Below are 20,429 nucleotides of genomic sequence, written 5' to 3'. Positions count from 1 at the left end.
TTTTGTGTTCCTTTTCCATAGACAGAACTAGAAGTTGTAGGCCTGCCTTACTTCTAACAGTAATTATAGTTTGAAAAGGAGAGGGCAGTAATTTTCTTCCAAGTTAGCATCCCTGCTGTACCTACATCTCACCTGCTATATTATACTGACACATTTAATAAAGCAAAACAAATTTACAAATACACACACAACACCCCGCCCCACACAAATATTGTTCATAGAGGTCAAATATATTAGAGGTTATTTTAAAATTAGAACGTGTTATAAGAAAAGTCAAAAAGAAAAAAAAATGTTAGGTTCCTAATCAAAAGACAACAGGGTAATGCATGCCGAAAAGTCATCTAAGCAAGGTAGAAATTTAAAATTGTGTAAGAATTAATAAATTTCACTGAGAAAAAAATTGAATTAAAGATGTACATACAGACCACGAAATAAGAACCACCTCCTATTTTAGTATGTTAAAATTTTGATGTTGGGAATTGAACCCAGGACCTTGTGCATGCCAAGTGCATGATCTACCACTCAGTGAGAGCCCCGGCCAAGAGCTACCTTCTAGAAGGAGAGTGGGACATTCATGGGAAATATCTTAGATGTTTTTCTCATGCTAAAGCTCTTAAAGTTGTACCAAGACCAGCGGACTGGCATTCAACACAGCGACAGAACAGAAGGGTGCACAGCATTAGAATTATTTTAAAGCCATAGTGTAGATCTAACAAGGAGTAAGTGCGTGAACAGGAAAAATTAGATATCCTGAAGAAAATCGCAGCAAGAGAACAGGTCAGATTAGAGCTGGCGTCAGGTATTTAAGAAGCAGTGAAGCTTTGATCAAATATTTGTGAATACCTCTAAAGCCTGCTTTTGGAATTTCTCAATTTCCTGTCTCAAATTTTCCCTCTCTCTCTGTAAATCATTAATGAGCCCCTGCAGTTCCAGGGTTCGGTTGTTGCTGATCTGCAGCTGGCTCCTTAGCTCCGAGATGGTTGCGTTCTTATCGCTGTCCGCTTCGCTCCGGCCTCTTCGCAGGTCATCGTACTGCAGCCTCAAGTTGCGCAGCTCTTCCTCCAGCATCAAGTGCTCCTTGGTCAAGTTCTCGGTGAGGGACTGCAACCTCTCGATCTCGATCTTACTCTCATTGAGGCTTCTGCTCTTGTCTTCTATGGCCTTCTGGAAATGCTCATTCCTCAAGTGAGCCTGCTTGACATTCTCCTGCTCCTGCACCAACTGCCGCCTGAGGGCCTCCACGTCCAAGGAGAGCCTCCTCAGCTCCTCCTGGGTTCTCTGCTTCTCCCTGAGGTGGCCATCCAGCACATCCCTCTGCTGTCTGAGATCGTCCTCGCTCCTTTTCTTAACGATGGACGCCTGCTCCAGTTGCTGGGTCAGGCTGGTGATTTTAATGGCTTGCTCTTTCAAAGACCTCCTCATGCCTTCCAGCTCCTCCTCCAGCATCTTCCTCTTGGAGGAGTCGTCGGAGGCTGTTCTTTTCAGCCTGTTCAGCTCCTCTTCCACTTTCTGCTTCTGCAGCTGCAGATCCTTCAGGGAGCTCTGGAACCTCGTGATATCCTGATCCTTCACGGCCCTCTCCTGGGAAACCCGCTCATAGTCAATTCTCAGGCGCGTCAGTTCCTGCTCCTGCACCTTCAGTTTGCTGATGGTCTCGGTTGCGCTGCTGTTGGCTTTCTGCAGATCATACTGCACTCTCTGTAACTTGGAATTTTCATCCTCCAGACACTTCCTCTCATTGGTCTCTTTTTCGACCAGCTGTTTGAGCCTCTCGATCTCCTTGTTTTTATCCTGGATGGTCTTGGCGGCATCATCTAAGGACTGCTTGTACCTCATGCTCTCTTCGGTTCGCATCTGTGTGACCTGTCGCAGCTCAATCTCCAACTGCTGTTTCCGCTGAGACATCTCTGAGCCAGTGGCCTTTTGCTGCTGGACATTCTCTTCAACCCTCCTGAGATTCTCGGTGGTCTGGGCCAGTGTGTTTTTCAGTCTCTTTACCTCCTCGGACAAGCTCCTGTTTTCTCTGGTGAGATTATCTATCTGAGCTCGGTAGCCGCTGGTGTCCTCTTCCTTTTGCATGGTCAGCTGGTGGATGGTGGTCTTGGTGATGTTGATCTCCGTCTCAAACTGGTTTTTTAAGCTAATGATCTCCTCATCGTAACTGTTTCTTACCTTGCTCAGTTCATTTTCGTATTCCCAGCGGCGCTTGGCCTCATCCTGAAACTCAGCTTTGAGCCTTTCGATCTCTTTATTTTTGTCCTGAATCGTCTTAGCAGCCTCCTCCAGCGACTGCTTGTGCCTGGCATTATCCTCCGAGCGCTGCTGGATGACCTGCTTCAGTTCCATCTCCAGGTGTTGTTTCTTTTGCATGATTTCGGAGCCACAGGCTTTCTGCTGAAGGGCGTTTTCCTCAGCCCGCCTCCGCTGCTCCGTGGCCTGCAAGATGCTGTCATTGAGCCTGACGATCTCGTCCTTGAGATCTCGGTTCTCCCGGGTGACTCTGTCAAGCTGGTTTCTGAGATTCTTGGAATCGTCTTCCTTCTGCATCGAGATCTCCTTGATGGTGGTCTTCGTAATGTTAATCTCTGTTTCATACTTGTTCCTCAAATTACTCATCTCCTCATTATAGTGGTTTCTTACCTTTGCCAGCTCATTTTCGTATTCTCTCTTCCGGGCGCCCTCCTCCTGCAGCAGAACCCTCAACCTCTCTATCTCGTACTCCTTCTCCTTGATGGCCTTCTCAGACTCCAGCTTCTGCCAGCCAAGATTCTCCTTCTCACATTGCCTTGCCTTCTGCAACTGGTCATAGTCATTCTTCTGTTGGTCAAATCTGTCTTCCACGGTCTTTCTCCTGCGCTTCTCATCTTCGATCTCGTACGTCAGCCGGGTGATCTTCTCATTGAGCTCCTTGATTTGGCCGTAGCACTTGTCTAGGTTTTGCTTGGCTGATTTCCCATCCAGCTCAGCTTGTCTCTTCAGCTCCTCCAGGCTCACAAGCTTTGCTTTGAACTGGGAACACTCTGCCTGGTATTTCTGCAGGTTCTGATCCAGGAACTTATTCTTATTGCAGTTTTCAGAGTTGGCATCTCGGGCCAGTCTTAGCTCCTCTTCCAAAACTTCAATCTTGGTGTTTTTCAGCTGTGGATATAAAATTAGAAATCATATTGAAAAGAAAGCTCTTTGTACCACACAGAAGAAACAGCACTTTTCCTCTTCAGACCTGTGTGTATTTTCTTTACACACACACACACACACACACACACACACACACAAACACACAATATGATATAAGATGAAAGTCACCAGAAAAAATTCAAGACCCTCCAGGCCTATCGTAATCTTCCATCAGCTACTCATCCGATCTTAGGGAATGACCTATCAACTTTGAACTCCATTCTCCTCCGTTTTTTAAATGAAGTAGTTTCCCCCACGATCAAAAGCTTATGATTAACTGTGCATGGTGGCACATCCTATAATCCTGCACTTCTGAGGCTGAGGCAGGAGGATTGTGAATTTGAGGCCAGCCTACTTTTGCCTTTTGTCTCAGAAACAAAATCCAAAAGCTTATGATTTGATATATCATGTACCTTTTAATCAAAAGATACAGAGCAAATATCCATATGAACTCAATTCCTCTCTCAAAAAGGAGAACAAATTGAATAATCACTTGATGTTAAAGATTAAAAGCCACCTAGTCCACAGTGAGCTTCTCTAAAATTTTACATAAATAAAGCAAATTCCTCAGCTAAGCACTGAATGAAAGCACGGGTTTGAGCAAAGTAATGGAATCACAATTTGGCAAACAGTTACCTAAGTTAACTCGGGGCAGCTGCACAAGAGCACAGCACTGAGCCCGGACTCAAACCGTGTCATACCAATGTTTGGAGGAAATGCAGTTTGACCAAACCATGTTATAATGAAGCAGAGATAATAAGGTTCTATGCTATTTCTCTCTTTCTTTAAAAACAAAACAAAACAAAAAAAGAAAGAAACAACAAAACTCCAAGAAAATGAGTTACCTTCAGGTCCTCCAAACTCTTCAGCATCTCACTTAAGAACCTATAGTAGTCTCCAGATCTTGTCAGCAGTTCTATGTACCGTGCATGAATATCTGCAGCCTTGGGGAAAAGAGATAAAAAATATATATAGATAGATAGATATCTATGTGTACTGCAGTTTTAAAAAGTTCTGTGCGAGGTGATTAATGATTGTTTTCTTAAAATAATAAAACAGTGGCATTATAACATGAAGAGTGAATTCCCTTCGGGCAATTGTGCTAGATCCAGAATCTAGAGCTATAGCCATACGAAGGACCAGAGCGCTCTGTGTCTCATTCTCACCGTTCCAGGCTTTCCACCTCACCCACAGCGACATTTTCTGACATCTTTGGGAAAAGCTGTCATTTAGAAATATACTCTATAACTTCTTATTCTTAGGAGTCTACCTTATCCCAATATATACATGACACACCTGGCCACTCAGGATCATTTCCTAAACTGTGTCATATGTAGATGGCTCTCATGAGAGGGAGCCTAGAACTGCTAATAAGCCTTGAATTTCAGTGGATCCTCTATACCTCTATACCAGAGATGTATTCAGGCATGGTAGGGAAGCTGGGCGGGAATCAGGGAAAAGACAGGAAGGAAGGACAACAGACATGAAGAAATAAGCAACGACTTTTGATGGCAGACATTAAGAGATATGTAATGACTTGTATACCTCTTGAAGAATCACCCCAGATGGGGACTGAACCATGGTCCTCTTGATAGGTATGTTCAGTAGGGTTTCCAGGCCGGAGGTGTATGATGCCAGCTGGAGTTCATAATCCTGCAGAATAACAAAGTTTAAGAAGGCATCTTTGTTTTGGTGGGCATTCAAACCCAGGATCTTGAGTGCCAGGCAAATACTACTGCTAAGCTCTACCCCAGCCCTTTGTCTTTGTTTTTGCTTTTGAGACCAAGTCTCACTCTGTTCCAGAATAGCCTGGAACTCACTGTCTTGTTTAGGCTGGCTTGAATTCACAGCAATACTCCTGCCTCAGCCTCCTGAGTGCTAGGGCTGTATATGTAATCCATCACATCTAGCTCAAAAAAGTCTTAAGAGAACTAAAAAGGGTCACTAACAGTTTATAATTCCACAGATTTATATCACAAATTATTTCTTAAAATTACCTACTAAGGCCATTGACAACAATCAGTTAAGATTGTTATTAAATGAAATGTTCATTTTTGCATAGAGCACCAACCTAACGAATAAAGACTTGCCCTTTGCCCAGGGATATTTCCAAAGTGCAATGATTCAAGTAAACAGAACCCAAACTTTGCCATTCAGAAGCGTGGGCCTTGAACGGTTTGGCTATTTCTCCAGCCTGAATTCAAGTAAATAAATAACAAACTTTCACAGGTTCTTCAGGCCTGAATATATACGATTACCACCTTTACGAAGTTTATAATCTTTAAAGCAAAAAAACAAATAATGCAATTAATAATATTCTCGAATATTATTATGAATGAATTATTATGAATGAAATAACAACAACCTTTCGACTTTTGAAAGATTTACTTTGAGAGTATGCATGTGGAGGTCAGAGGACAACTTGTAAAAAGTGGGTTTTCTCCTAATGTGAATTCTGGGGATCAACTCAGGTTGCCAACTTAGTGGCGAGCACCTCCTCTAAATGAGCCCTCCTGCCAGCTAGCATCAACCACTCTTTCTTCGATTCTTTGGTAGTTTCATACATGAATACAGTGAATTTTAATTCTATACCCTCCCCCCACTGTACCAGCATTCTTAATAAAACCATACCTTAATTGAGTTTGCACAAAGTTCAGCAATTTTATTGACTTCTTCTGATTTATCTCGTTTGCCAGATATCTCCCCGTGCAGGTTCTACACAGAGAATAAGACACGCACAGATGTTAAAGCATACAAATGCAGGTGTCATTTCACTTTTACGGTGGTTATTTTTTCTTTCTGTTTTTTTTTTTTTTTTTTTTTTTTTTTTTTTTTTTTTTTTTTTTTTGCTCTGGGGACTCACATTCAGTAATGGCTTGAGAGAAGAACTTTTCTCCATTCAGAAAGGAGAAGAAAGTCCTGCGATCTATTACTTACAAGGGGATACTTTCAACCAGCACGACTTCACACACCTATCATGTCTTTTTTATTTTTTCTTTTCTTTTTTGAGATAGATCAAGGGTGGTCTTGAACTCAGGGACCTCCATCTCAATCCCCGAGCCCTGGGACTACAGGCATTCACAACATCAGCCCAACTCTAACGGTTCTTCACTGTGACATGAAAACAACCTCCGTTGTTACTATTTTCCAGTTGTATTTCTTCCTAAACATCCCAGTGGCTCCTCCTCTGTGCACGCTTTAAACATTTACAAGGTAAATTCATAATATGAAATATTCATCATTTCAAACCAGGCACGAAAACAGTTTAAAACCAACTAGTCTCCACAGGGCACTTGGGAATGACACGTATGTTTATACCTTCTGCTCATTCAAAAACCGCATGACTGTGTTGGTATCGCCAAACTTCATGGACTCTAAAGAGTCCTGGCGGCGCTTGGCATCGTAGAGCCACTTGCAGAAGCTCTGATAGTTATCGCGGTAATTCCTCAGTTGTTTGATCTGTTTCTCCAGGTCCCACAGTCTAGGGAAAATGGATAAAATGATTGAGACTCTCTTATTAGCTTCTAAAATTCTTCTTAAGGAACCGAAAACACACAAACACAACCACTTCAGTGGGAATATTCATCATCGCATGTTTCATCCTATTCCCTAATCTAAAACCACAAATGTTCATCAACTGTGGTACCATTCCAAATAAAAGGAATCGTTCCGAGCCATAAAAAGAGATGAAGAACTGGGTGTGGTAGCCCTTGGGTAGAGGCAGGAAGGTCAAGAGTATAAGGCCAATCTTGGCTGCGTAGGGCATTGGAAGGCAGCCAGTGTTATACAAGATCTGTCTTACCACCTCCCCTACAAAAAAAAACTAAAAAATAGACCAAGTTCAACTCATGGAAAGTTAATACCATTTTTTAAAGACAGATGAGAAAAAGGACTCAAGTGAATCCTAGTACTTAGGAGGCTAAGGCAGAAGGATCTCAAGTTCCAAACTAGCCTAAGCTACATAGCATGGCCCTATTTCAAAACCCCTAGGGCTCGGGGACTAGGTCAGAGGTAGTGCACTTGTCTAGAAGGGGCAAGGCCATGGGTTCAATCCCTACTACCAAAGACATAAACGGATAAGATGAAATAAACTAGGTGCACAGAATATGCCACAGTAGACATGAAGCGTGGAAGCCGCGCACTGTATGGAAGCGACTCACAGGAGTCTACAGACTGTATGAGGACACTTGTACAAAACAAGTGACAGAAAGCTGGCCAGGCAAAGGCACTGCTTTTGGCCAATGGTGTTTTCTAGTGGCATTTGAACCAGCGAATGGGAAGGCCACGGGCTAGGATGTTGACACACCTGAAGTCTATCTGTTTGTCTATCTTCTGCCAGCGGTCCGTCAGCTGCATCACTTTCTCACTGAATTTGCCCAGGTCCAGGTCGTAGAGTGGATACTGCTGTGAGGACTGCGCGTGGATCTGCTGAGCCTTCTGCAGCTCTGTCTTCATGGTGGCCAGCAGCGACTTCTTCAAGTTCAAGTCATTTTTTATTTTCTGCAAGTTAAAGGGGGGTAAAGTACATACAAATGAATCTCTTTCTCTGCTGTGTGCCACCCCCAAGCCACTGTTTATTTTGTTTACTTGCTTATCTAATCTTGGTGCTGAGGCAAATAGCATCCTACCACTTACCACAGAGCTGCATACTGGCTCCTATCATTAACTTTGAAAGAGAAAGGCCTAGGGGTACAGCCCAGCATTGGAGCAGGAGCTTCACAACCACAAGGCTCTGGGCTTGATCCTCAATATCTCAAAGACAGTAATCCCTCAGCCTCTGCCTCTCAAGTGCTGGGATTATAGGCATGAACAACCACATTTGACAGAGAGGTCCCAAAGGGAAGAAACCATTCTAACTCAGCACTCTCTCACCAATTCCCGCTACAAACCACTTCCACACTCCTTCACTGACAACAGAGCTTCCTGTCAGCGACCGACATCAACCACATGTGGCCAATGAAAGCAAGAAAGTTTGAATCCCATAATCCTAGGTGCACATATGAATAAAGCATGGGCTGTGGGTGCGGCAGTGCACACCTGCAGTCCCAGTGCCAGGAGGAGGAGGCAAGAGGATCGGGAGTTCTAGGCCAGCCTCCGCTACACAGTGCTTCTGAGACCAGTGTGACATACAGGGGATGATTTCTTTACAAAGAAACAAAAGGTGTGGATTTCAGCCTGTAGTAATACGTCATCACCAACGCACCAATTCTATCAAACAGACCACACAAATACGTGATGCTGACCCTAGAAGGAACCAGGCCCAGGGTATATGGGTTCTATCCTGTCTGTTGTCCTGTAAACCTATTATTATTCTAAAAAATAAAACGTATTTTCAAAGAGTGAACTAAAATAAAACACTCATGAAAACGGAGTGAGGCTTTGCGGCTGAGGGCCAAGTCCCCGTCACTTCCTGGAGGCCAGGCCGCAGCTACGACCCTTGTGTCACCTTCAGTCCGCAGCGGTAAGCTTCCACTTTATCCAGGTCCAGACAGACGGTCTCCTCCTCCGTCAGCCTCGCTTCGTAGACCTTCAGCATGTCTTCTGTTTGCAGGACAGCCTGGAGAAGAGCTCTCACGGAGCACAGGCTGGAAAGAGCAAGAGAGGCGGATGAAGTTCCCAGGGACATCATCGGAGGGCGACTATCGGCTCTCACCACTGCTCAGGAAACAGGATGATGCTAAAGCATTGTGTCTATAAGGCACAAGCTCCAAAAAGCCAAGCACATACAACAAATGAAGTCAGGCAAGAGTGACCCTAACGGGGCTGGGTTGGGGATGTGGCTCAGTGAGAGAGTGGTCACACCGGATCCTACCCCACTCCCACCCATACCAACAGGGAAGGCAGAAGCAAACTTGAAAACTTTTCTTGAGGGGTATTAGCTGTGCTCACCTGTTTAAGTAGCCATCTGTGACACCGTTGATATTTTCCAGCTTCTGGAACAGTCCGAATATCTCATTCTGCAAATAGCAGTATTTTTCAGACCCTCGGAAGTTGGCGAGCATGTCTTTCAGCTGATTGAGAACCTCGGCGATGGCTTGGGAGTCATTCTGTACGCTCTGTCGGAGAAGAAGGGAAGCGTATCTCACTAGCTGTGCCATTGTTTCAAACTCATTTCCGTCACGCGCCTTTAAGGTCTGCAGCATGCTGTTCTGCTCTGCTCATGTATATGCGTACGTCTGCATACGTGTACCATATATACATATGATAATAAGCATATATGCAAGTAACATGTCAGGTGCCCGACAGGTAAGAGCACCCAAAGTCTAATCCCTCAGCAACATTCAATGAATACGTTATCACTCACAGTCCCCAGTTGCATGCCAGATCTCAGACTTACCTTACTGCAAGTGTGCAGTCTCAGACCTACATCTCCTCACTCCCTTCATGGCCCCAACCCTGGTCATCGCTATCCATCTGTTTCTCTATGTTTGACTCCTTTTTAAACTACACATGTACGTGAGATCGCACACTGTTTGTCCTTCTGCACTTGGTCCATAACACTCAGCATAGTATCCCCCAGGGTCACACAATTCTCAGTTTTTCTTTCTTCTTTAAAACTGAGATTTTAAAACTAATAGTCCATGTTGGGCTGGAGAAATGACTCAGGGGTTAGGAGCCTGCACGGCTCTTGCAGAAGCCCTGAGTTAGGGGTCCCAGAACCTACCTGGTGGGGCAGCTCACGAGTGTCTATAACTTCAGCTCTAAGGATCTGATACCCTTTTCTGTGGGTACCCATACTCATGTGCCCATGCCTCTCTGACCTTGCCATAATTTAGAATAAATACCACAAGTTTAGCAACCTGCATACACACACACACATATGCTGCACTGTAGCTGTGTGGTTTTCTTTTTAGGGGGGGCTGGGTTTCTCTGTGTATAGCCCTGTCTGTCCTAGAACTTACTTTGTAGACCAGGCTGGCCTCGAACTCACAGAGATCCGCCTGCCTCTGCCTCCTGAGTGCTGAGATTAAAGGCATGCGCCACCACCACCCAGAAGTGATTCTTAAGATTAGGTTTACGTCTCTAGTGTAGCAATGGAAAGCAAATACAGTTGCCTGTAAACATGTAAGCCATGGGGTTTTCCTCATTTATAGATAAGCGTAAGGCCCTGTGGACTCAGGAGATTAATGCGAACAGACCCTACCTTGAGCTCGTTGATTTTCACTGTGATGTGATGTGTCGAGCCTTGGTCTGTGAGCAGCAGGTTTTTAAGTGTCATCCTGCCCTCACAGTGCTCCATCTGCCTGCGGATCTTCTGCAGCTCCATCAGCAGCCACGTCTCCTGCTTGTCGTTCTCTCTGTTGGTCTCGATTACTTTATTGTGGTTGACATCTTGGCAGGAGCCCACATGGGTGATTTCTGTCTTGGTGACTGTAAAAACAAATTAGGACCATAAATACAACAGGCTGCCCAGCTGGCAAGGTGCGAGGCACCTCAGCTGTATAAAAATATGCCTACTCCCCGTGACTTAATTCTAGAACTCTGGCATACAAAATATTTTCTGTATCTGCTATGTAAAAGATAAGGCTTATTGTCCCCCAGGTATTGATGTGCTAGAAGACTGGGCCCTAATGAAGGGGAGCCTTTGAGAGGTGGACCTAGTAGAAGATGATTAGATTATGAGGCTACCACACTCAGCAAGGACGAATGCCTATCTCCTGGGTGTTGGCTAAGTTACGGCACTGACTCGTCCTCAACAGAATCAATTACTCTAAAGTCACTCCAGGCTTTCAGTCCTTTCTGCACATTACTGTTCCCCTTCTACTTCCCTGTTGAATTATGACAGAGCCATGGACCACTTCCCAGGCTCTACACTGTCCCCCAGCCTTCAGAGTAACGAACTAACAAACTTCTTTTCTTTACAAACCATCCAACTTCAGGTGTTTTGTTCTATCAACATGGAGCATCCTAAGCGTCTTTCAGATGAACGGCTTTACACAACACCACGTATGTGACTGATAGAAAGAGAAAAGGCAGACCCAGCTGACCTGTCTGGTGCTGGGGGTGGCCAGGAAGTTGAATGACCAGGGTCTGGTAATGCTTCTGGGCATCAGTGAACTGGGACTGCATCCTCCGCTTGTCATCATCTCCAAACATCTCCGAGCCCTGGCTGTTTTTGATGAAATCTTGGTAATGGAGCTCGAGGTCTTCGATGGTCTTCATGTAATCCTCCTGCCTCATGGTTTTCAGCTGGAGGTGAATAAGGCACGGTGAGCTGAGAAGGCGCGAATGCCCTTATATCCCCACGCAAGAAGAGGACAAGACAGAGGGGGCAAGGCAGAACTCATCACAGGCCAACTAGGATGGAAAAAGGGTTTGGGGCTTCATCCCTGTTGCTAAGGGGCCCAGCTTGCCAGTGGCTTTTTCCTTCGCAGGATATTTTTCTTCAAACAAAATGCTGTGCAGAAACTCAAATGCAAATAAAGCTCAATGAAGCACCGCCAATCCATGAAGAGAAAGGGGCTGGAGGGCCCTAAAGCTTCCTAGCCTGTTCCCTTCTCGCTTATCACTCCACTAAGGGACTCCGGACCCGGTGCTCTGCCAACCATACCTTAAGGACCTCTGACTTAGAGGAATGCTTTTGGAGATCTTCCAAGAATCACCCTGACTTCCCCCTCTGCAGTGCTTCAGTGGGTAGGTATTGTTGCTGGGTCCTAATGGACCTCATTCCCATTATCTTTAGGGAGCGAGGGCCCACACTGTCTTTTTCCATAGGTATTTGAGGCTTTTCAGGTCACTTCAGTGAGTGTTTCTGTTCAACCGGTCATGTGTCAATTCCTTCTTATTTTGGGGTACTAGCAGAAGCACCCAAGGTTTCACACATGCTAAGCAAGCTTTCTACCCCTGAGCCCCACTCCGTTCTGTACGGTACTGAACAGACCAGTCCTTTGGGAGACCAAGAGGCCTCCTGGGGTGAGACACAAAATCCTCTTTTGTCCAATGAATCGCCAAGCAGCGAGGGACCCTCTAGGCAGCCCCGAGGACATACCTTGGCAATAGTCATAGCCCTGATCTTCTCAATGTCAATCATGCAGTAATGCCAAGACACCAGGCTCTTCATGTTGATGTAGAGCTGGTTCCACAGAGCCAAGATGGCCTCATAGTACTGCTCGATCCTGGAAGGCAGAAAAGGAAAACACTCCAGCCCAAACTGCCCAGAAATCTAAACCAAACCCTATGAAGTGATCGTGTAATTTTTAAACTGTCAACACGTCAACAGATACAGACTAACCTACTTCCCAGAAGTAAATTCTCAACTTTATCTATAGTCTGTGCATGACTATACAGATCATTTAAATCATTCTGGCTGAGACAGGCTATCTCATTTTTTTTAGTTGTATTGACTGCTAGCAGTGTTTTGATTGGTAAGTGGCTCAAACACTGACCACCCCTGAACTTGACTGGAGAGGGAAGGATGGCGTTACCCAACACTCTCGACTCTGTATAAGGCTCAAGATTTCCCAACTAAAACATTTGAAAGAATCTGCTTGGACAGTCTATAAAATGCAATGCTCCACCTGTCGGTGAACAAATCCTGACCTGAGGGGTGTAACTACACACGAAACAGCTGATTTGCTAGAAAAGGGAGGAACTTGAAAACAACCGCCTCAGAGGGTGTGGCAAGTGTCACCCACGCCTGCTCGGGCTCTCCTAAATGGTCAGACATTCTCTTCTATCCGTAATAAAAGCCTCCACATAACTTGCAAGACAAAGGCGACTCCATCAAGTTCCCTTTCTGGGGGACAATGACAGCAGGCACGGCTTTAAGCATCTCGTTCGGGCACAAGCACCCCCGCCCCCACCATTCAGTGCCACAGCTGCTAAGGACTTCAGAACTTACTTGCAAGAAAGGTCCACGGCCAGTGGGTTTGGAGGGGGGATGATCAGGCCCACGGAAGGAACGAGCATGTCAACGCCTCCGGGCCCCGTCACGTACCACTTGCTGCGCTCACTGTTGTCCTTCAGGATGCACTCGTCCCCTTTGTGGACGATTTTCTGCCAGGCAAAGAAAGAGGGATGAAAAGGAAGCCATAGATACCGCGACACTCTCACACTTGCTTTCCGCCATCCTGATCTTCCCTAGCAGTATCTGTGTAATAATACATGTGAGCCACAGGGGCCTCTAAAAAGTTAGCTATATCCTAAGTGAGTTAGAGAAGGAAGCTCTTCAAAGACCACCCAGGAATGTGAGAAAACCTCTTCCACAAGGCAAACCCTCATCATATCTTCTTCCTGTTTTGAGTTCATGCTTTTTATATTAGACTTTAATATCTGGGGGGGGGGGTCACTCATCTCACTCATTTGCCCTTAAATTTTAAAAATAAAAACACCCTGGCATTAGTCTGTTAAAGAATCAATCTTCTAAATGAATGTTTGCCGGGCCTGTTGGCTCAGGCCTCTAGTTCCATCTACTCATGAGGCAGAGGCAGGAGGGGTACAAATTCAAAAACTGCCTGAGATATGAGCAAGATTAAGAATCGCCTGGTCCATTTAGCAAGATCGTGTCTCAAAATAGTAAGTACGAAAAGACCTGGACATATGTGATGGCCTGCCATGTGTGGACCCTAGGTTTAATTGGCCAATACAATAAAAAATTAATTAATTAATTAATTCCAGCCCCTCTCCCCCCCCCCCCCCCCCCGTGTCCGGGCCACAGGATCTCACCATGTGGCCTGAACTGGCCTGAAACTCATTATGCAGATCAGGATGACCCTGAATACACAGAGAGCCTCCTGTTTCTGCCTCCAGCATGCCGGGATTAAAGACTTGCAGCCCCACATCTGGCCCTATATGACTTCTTAAGATAAGGGCTAGAGTACAGTTCAGTGGGTGACAAGGTGTTTGCATAACTCTGATTCCAAGCACCACAGAAGAAAAAAACAAAAACAAAAAACCAACCTATGTATTAAGGCAACTGTATAAACTGGTAAAACATAAGAAATTGTATTTTTTTCACCTCATATTTCAATCTGATCTTCCTTTTTTCTCCTTTCCTTTTCTTTTTTTCCTTTTTTCTTTTTTTCTTTTCTTTCTTTCTTTGTGTGTGTGTGTGTGTGTGTGTGTGTGTGTGTGTGTGTGTGTATTGCTTGAAACAAGGTCTCACTCTGTACTCTGGTCTGGCTTCCAATCTGAGGGAATTCTGTTCCAGCCTCCCAAATGCTGGGGTGACAGGTGTGTGCCACCATGTCCAGTCCAACGTACGTCTTTCTCACTACACAAGTTCTTGAACATTCCACAGGGAAGATTCCTGTTTAATAAAGCTCACCTAACCAGGTAACCACACCTCATTTCTTAGATCCTTCCTATCCTTATTATTATGAGGAAGCAGAACAGTGGGAGTCACACAGACAAGAGCAGAAACTAGCCCCTTCTCTGTAAGCCTGTGCTTCTCACAGAGCCTATGGGACTGGCGTGGTCCAGAACTATCAAAAACTTGCAGGAGCAATGACAGCGTCACTTTCTACTTCTATTTATATCTTGTCTGAAACTTAAAGATGGGGGCAATCACAATAAGTAAGCTCTAGGTATCTCCAGGAGGAAGTGGTCAACCTTAGAAAGATTCTAAACCTTCGGGATAACCATCATGCAGGTGAGGGGTGGAGCTCAGAGGTATGATACACGCTCCACATAACATGAAACTTTGCCTTCCTTCCCCAGCACCCAAAGAAAGCAGCTACTGTCCCAATTCCTAACAGTCCCCAGAGATTCAGCTAAGCTCCTGCATTTGTTCAACAGGAGATTGCTTTATTTAGAAAAGACATGACCATGATGCCTATTGAAACCAAGATTAATTTTGTTCTCTTGATTGACGAAAGCTCAGGTAAAGAAAGAGAAGGCTTTGTTATGCTTCTGAACACAAAGTACACACCTGGTCTTGTTTGTAGTCGCAGAGAGCCCTGAGAATAATGGGCTTGTTGCTCCTGTAGTCTGGGTTCCGGGGTTTCAGCTGCACAATCTTCTTAGACTTGTTTACCAAGTTCTGCACCTGACGCTTGTATTCCAGGATCTTCTCCCGTTCTTTCTGCAATTGCAATGACAATCTGCCTTAAACAATCTGTGAGGTCTAGAGACCTCTCGGGGAAGCTGCCATGACATCAAAGTTAAATACGGTTATAGTTCCACTCGTGGCAATGAGCCACAAATTCTTCGCAAGGAAAGACAGCCTATAGGAAGCCTGTTGAATTAGCTGGGAAGGAGAGACCATCTCTGTGAATAAAAGGAGAAGCATGCTTTCCCAAGGAACTTGACAAGTAAAGTCATGACATTCTTGCCACTCTTGTTTTCAGTCCATTACTGAGATACTGAAGCAAAGGCCCTTTCCTACCAAAGCTGGGCACACAGATGCCACTGAAAGATGCAGAAATCAGGGTATAGGCTCTCGGTGTGTGCTACTCCATCACAGCCTGCCCTGGGTCTGGGGTGCACCGATTCCCCTGGGGGCGGCTGCTGAGGGCTTGGGTGTGGCACGGTACCTCCAACTCTTTGATCTGCTCCAGCAGGTGCTGCAGGGGCATGTTCTTGTCGCAGGGGTACTTCTTCCTGATGGAGTCCTGCAGGCCCTTCAGGTAGGCTTCAGTTGACTGAGCCTCTTCAAAAAACTGTTAGGATGGCAACAACCCCAGTCAATGAAAAGGCACTCAATGTCAGGGTTCGGATCTTGAATGTCACCCAAAGGCTTTTGGGTTAAAGGCAAGGTTCCCAGAGTGGCACTTCGTGGGGTGAAATCTTTAGAAGAAAGTGCATCAAGAGTGGTCTTTGGATCATTGGGGTCCTTCGGAGAGAATCATGGGACCCCAGCCTCCTCTTCTTTCTCTCCACTACTCTGGCTGTTTTGTTCTACCCTTCACTCCCCACTGTGATACCTAAGCTCTTCATTGCCTAGTGAAGCATGGGCTACAGACTGGACCTTCTAAAACTGTTGCCCAAATACACATTTTCTCTGTCAAAGTTAATTATCCTGGGCATTTTGCTAACACAAGGGAAAAGTTAACCAACACAATCACTTAATAGTTCTGTTTCAAGAACCACAATCCCCACCCCAAGCCTCTGCTAAGTAGTTGAAGGAAAAGATCAGAGCAGAAGCATTCACAGGCTTGGTAGCAGGGCTGAGTGACAGCGTTACAGATCTGTGTTCCTCTAGGCCAAGGACAGTAAGTAGGGTTTACACAAGACCTTCAAGACTGCTTTCTTGATTCAAAAACATACTCAGAAGATAAGGTAGTGCTGGCATTGCACTGCATATGACTCCATTATTCCCATATCTGTGTAGCATATGTGCTGATTAATACCTCATCCATACAATGCATACATGTGCCATATTATTTTAGACTAGGAAAGTTCCCTGGAGACCGTGGGTCTGATCTCCCTATTTCGTGCATAAGAAACAGAAGCCTGGAGCTGTGATCTGTTCAAAGATTACACAAATACACGGGAGAAGGGCTGGAACCAGACTCCATCATTGTCAGCAACACTTTGTCTCACAGTCCCGTGACCACTCTACAATATCAGCCAGGGCCAGCAGGGTGGCTCAGGGTGTAAAGATGCCCGTCACCAGGTCTCAGGAGCTGAGCCCTATCTCAAGGACCTACACGGTGGGAGAAGAGGGCCAACTCAGGCAGGTGGTTCTCTGACCCCCACGTGCCCGTGGTGGCATGCAACCACCACACACACGCACACACACACAGACACACACGCACACACACACGTGCACACACACACAGACACGCGCACACACAGACGCATACACATACACAGACATGCACACACAGAGACACACACGTGCACACATACACAGACACACACATGTGCGCACACACACACAAATGAATGTAGATTTTTAAAAAAAAAAAAGTTATGCCTAACAACCTGAAAGTAGGCAGCATTTTCTTTGAGATGGACATCGATGCACTTGGTAATCTGCAGAATCCAGCTCCACTGCGTCTGAAGTGTGTCCATGTATGCCTGAAACAAGAAAGCACCAGGGAATCAGCTATCTCCTACGCCTACTCAGGGGCACAGAGGGCTGCCTCCTACACAGACGATACCTCTTTAGGCCACCCCAAGTCAAGCAAACTTTCACTCATGGCTGGAGACAGACTATCCCACCAGAGATCCCTTGGTGCAATCCATTCTTACAAACAGCTACAATCGAAGGGCTAACAGCCAAAATAGGTCTTGCCCGAATCGAGCAGCTACTGATCAACCAGAACAGACACTGGGAACAGCGCTGGAGTGGGATTCCCTCTGGCACACCAAGCCTGTTCTTAGATGGGCACTCGATCATGGAGAGGTGGGATGCATTCGGGTGGAAGGCTTTAGAGACTTAAGGTAGTAACTTTTACCAGCTCACATGGACATTTCAGTTTAACAACTAATATGGCCAATAGCAGCACTACCACCTACATCAGCCTTGAGTCAAGTTCACAGACAGCAGTCTCCAGCAGAAGCCAGCAAATACTGCCCAAGGGCTATATCTGGCCCACTGCTTTTAGGTATAAATAAAGTGTTATTGGAACATGGCCATAGCTGCTTTTGTGATATAAGAACAGAGTTAAATAACTGTGATAAGATCATCTGGTAAAATATAAAATATTTCAAGATTTTCCAGGGGAAGAAAAATGTGCCAATCACTAGCCTAGGGTGCTGATCCCGAAATATAAGATAAAGTTGGCACAGCTTCATAATGGAGAAGTATCATTCACCCACAAAGATGTATTTTATGGAAAGTTTTTCCCCTAGTGGAAATGTAAGTCCCATGAAGCCTACCTCAATTTTGTCTGAAGCTGGGTGCTGATTGAGGACAAGCTGGTCGCTTTCTTGTTTGAGCTTATTTAGTTCCTTTTCCTTGACTTCCAGTTGGCTCATGCGGATCTGTGAAAGGAAAGACCAAACCCTTTACAGAGAGTCAGTTAGGCTTCTGTTACACTGCACTATGCAAAGGTGGTGGTACATGCCAAAGTGTATTGTGGGAATGAGTGATGCTAAGGACTCATATTACATTGTTCTCAAGAACGACAGCATTTAGGTTAGAAAGGGGCTCTGGCAGGGCCTGACTAAGACCACTCAGGGCATTAACCTCATTGCCACGAACACATACTGAGCATCCCTAACTCCAGACGCTTGGGACCACAGGTGTTTCAGATTTGGGATTTGCTATTGTAGAATATTTACATATACACTGGAGATAGGACCCAAGTCTAAAGACAAACTTCATTAATGTTTCCTACCCACATAGCCTGAAGTTAATTTTATTTTATTTTAGAATATTTTGGGGGCTCCTAGATTTTGATTGCCACCTCTCACCTGAAGTCAGGCGTGGAATATTCCACTTATGGTGTCATGGTGGCACTCAAAAAGTTTTGTAGAGTCTTCTGGATTTCAGATTTTCAAATTACACGTGCTCAACACATTCTGATTCCTAACTCTGGGTTTTGATCCACTGTTCTACAATGCCCCCACTCTAGGGTTTCGGGATGGACTAACTTCCATGCTTACCTATGAATCACGATCTTCAGGGATACTAAACAATGAACTTGTGGGTGGGGGTTGCTTAGCCAGCGATGGCACATCCCCATAGTCCTATCTATTTGATAGGAAAAGGCAAGATGATTCTTTGAGTTCCAAAAAGCAGTGGCCTTACTGACTACCAGAGGGAACCCCTACCTTTACAAATAAGGGGGAAAGGCTGTTGGGAATCTCAGTAGTTAAGAGCACTGATTACTCTTCCAGAGGACCTGGGTTCAAGTCCCAGTACCCACACAGCAGCTTACAAGCGCCTGTAACTCCAGTTCCTGGGGATATGATGCCCTCTTCTGGCACTTGTGGGCACTGCATGCACAAGGCACACAGACACACATGCAGGCAAACACATAAAACTAAATAAATCTTCCATCACTGCACAGTGTTTCCAAGGTTAAATTACAAATGGCTGATCAATTTATCTAAAAGATCTCTCATCCTCCCCCACCCCCCACCACCCCCTGCTACCCCCGCCAGCAACAGGCTAAAGGCAAGGCGGGGCTCTTACAGAGAAGGCCTCCTGCTTCTGAGCGATGTTTGTGTTCTTGTCGCTCCAGTCATACAGCAGCTCCTCCTCCTCGCAGTCATTGATCCACATGATCTCGCGAGAGGTGGCCTGGATGATGTTCTGCAGCTGGCGCAGGTGGTCCATCCTCTCGAAGGACGCTTTCTGCAGACAAGCGGGGAGCAGCGTTAGGATAACAGCGTTCTCACGGACCGTGCAGACAAACCTGTGTCGTTCTTTACCCAGACCATCTGAGGCCAGGTAAAACCTCTGAACCTGTTGCATTCAGCTGGTGTAGGAGAGAGGCCCTCTCCAAATTTGTGATGCTTGTGAGCTTATGGCAATCTCAGATTCAAACATCCTAATTCCAAAGGGTCATTCTCATCTTTTTCTCCCCGGTGCTGGAGAGACTCCTGGTATCCCTCATATTCTACTTTTGAGCTACATCTCCAGCCTCTGAAGAGTCTCGATTCAGACAATTATAACTGAAGCCAGCCAGATGGCTCAGTGGACAAAGCATTTTCTGGACAAACCTGGTGATCTGAGTTTAATCCCCAGGACCTATGCAAAGTACTGACGACAAAGTTGTCCTGTAACCCCCATATACATTATAGAATATAAATACCTGTATACACACACACACACACACACACCAATTCTAACAAACAAAAAATTAAAAGATTGATGTTTGGGTTTAATAATTTTACATAATTAAGGGGAACTAGACTCTTAGATAAATCGAGTTTTTTCTCTTAGGTAAGTCGCTTTGCCCACATAATTTTAAGGTGCCATCAGCGTTATGCCCATCCTGACGGGAATAGCCACGCTATTTTAAAAGTATTGTAACCAGCAAGGAAATATGGAAAAGGTGAAAATAAGATGGCACAATGAGAAGAGTGGAAGCCTCTGCTTAGGAATGATGACAGGCTGGTAAAATCTGTGAGGAAACCTATTTTGTCGCTGTTTATATTTATGTTTATATCTCAGAAAGGCTGCAATCCTTTATCACCTCACCTCCATCTAGCAAGAGTCATTTGTGTGAAATTTAATCAGAAAACAGAACAGTGCTAGGCACTTGGTGTGGGAGAATTGCCTGTATTCTGTCAATCATATTTTAATAAAACGCTGATTGGCCAGGCAGGCAGTATAGGCGGGAAAGCCAGACAGGAAGTAGGGGTGGAGCAAAGAGACTGGGAGAATTCTGGGAAGCAGGAAGCTGCCTCCGCAGTTC

At 45.3% G+C, this 20,429-nt stretch overlaps 1 protein-coding gene across 3 annotated transcripts in view; it reads right to left on the bottom strand.

Annotated features, from left to right (window-relative positions):
• The window catches only part of Dsp (desmoplakin), a 47,743-nt gene that overhangs the window by 4,133 nt on the left and 23,181 nt on the right, over nucleotides 1–20,429 (bottom strand). Inside the window, exons 7-23 of one of the 3 annotated variants that reach the window (XM_048423248.3) lie at nucleotides 19,202–19,363; nucleotides 17,941–18,045; nucleotides 17,041–17,136; nucleotides 15,648–15,773; nucleotides 15,044–15,196; nucleotides 13,016–13,170; nucleotides 12,164–12,290; nucleotides 11,163–11,364; nucleotides 10,319–10,545; nucleotides 9,064–9,230; nucleotides 8,621–8,759; nucleotides 7,481–7,674; nucleotides 6,493–6,655; nucleotides 5,806–5,889; nucleotides 4,720–4,827; nucleotides 4,020–4,118; nucleotides 844–3,138 (exon numbers count right to left, since the gene is read on the bottom strand). In XM_048423248.3, coding sequence (XP_048279205.1) covers nucleotides 844–3,138; nucleotides 4,020–4,118; nucleotides 4,720–4,827; nucleotides 5,806–5,889; nucleotides 6,493–6,655; nucleotides 7,481–7,674; nucleotides 8,621–8,759; nucleotides 9,064–9,230; nucleotides 10,319–10,545; nucleotides 11,163–11,364; nucleotides 12,164–12,290; nucleotides 13,016–13,170; nucleotides 15,044–15,196; nucleotides 15,648–15,773; nucleotides 17,041–17,136; nucleotides 17,941–18,045; nucleotides 19,202–19,363 — 4,602 coding nt within the window. The remainder of the gene's footprint in view (nucleotides 1–843; nucleotides 3,139–4,019; nucleotides 4,119–4,719; nucleotides 4,828–5,805; nucleotides 5,890–6,492; nucleotides 6,656–7,480; nucleotides 7,675–8,620; nucleotides 8,760–9,063; nucleotides 9,231–10,318; nucleotides 10,546–11,162; nucleotides 11,365–12,163; nucleotides 12,291–13,015; nucleotides 13,171–15,043; nucleotides 15,197–15,647; nucleotides 15,774–17,040; nucleotides 17,137–17,940; nucleotides 18,046–19,201; nucleotides 19,364–20,429) is intronic. The other 2 variants (XM_085699402.2, XM_048423331.3) reach the window with 2 other exon arrangements.

Source organism: Myodes glareolus, chromosome 14 (assembly GCF_982192425.1).
Source record: "Myodes glareolus chromosome 14, mMyoGla1.1, whole genome shotgun sequence".
NCBI classification, from domain to species: Eukaryota; Metazoa; Chordata; class Mammalia; order Rodentia; family Cricetidae; genus Myodes; species Myodes glareolus.
This window is presented reverse-complemented; position numbering and strand designations above follow the sequence as displayed.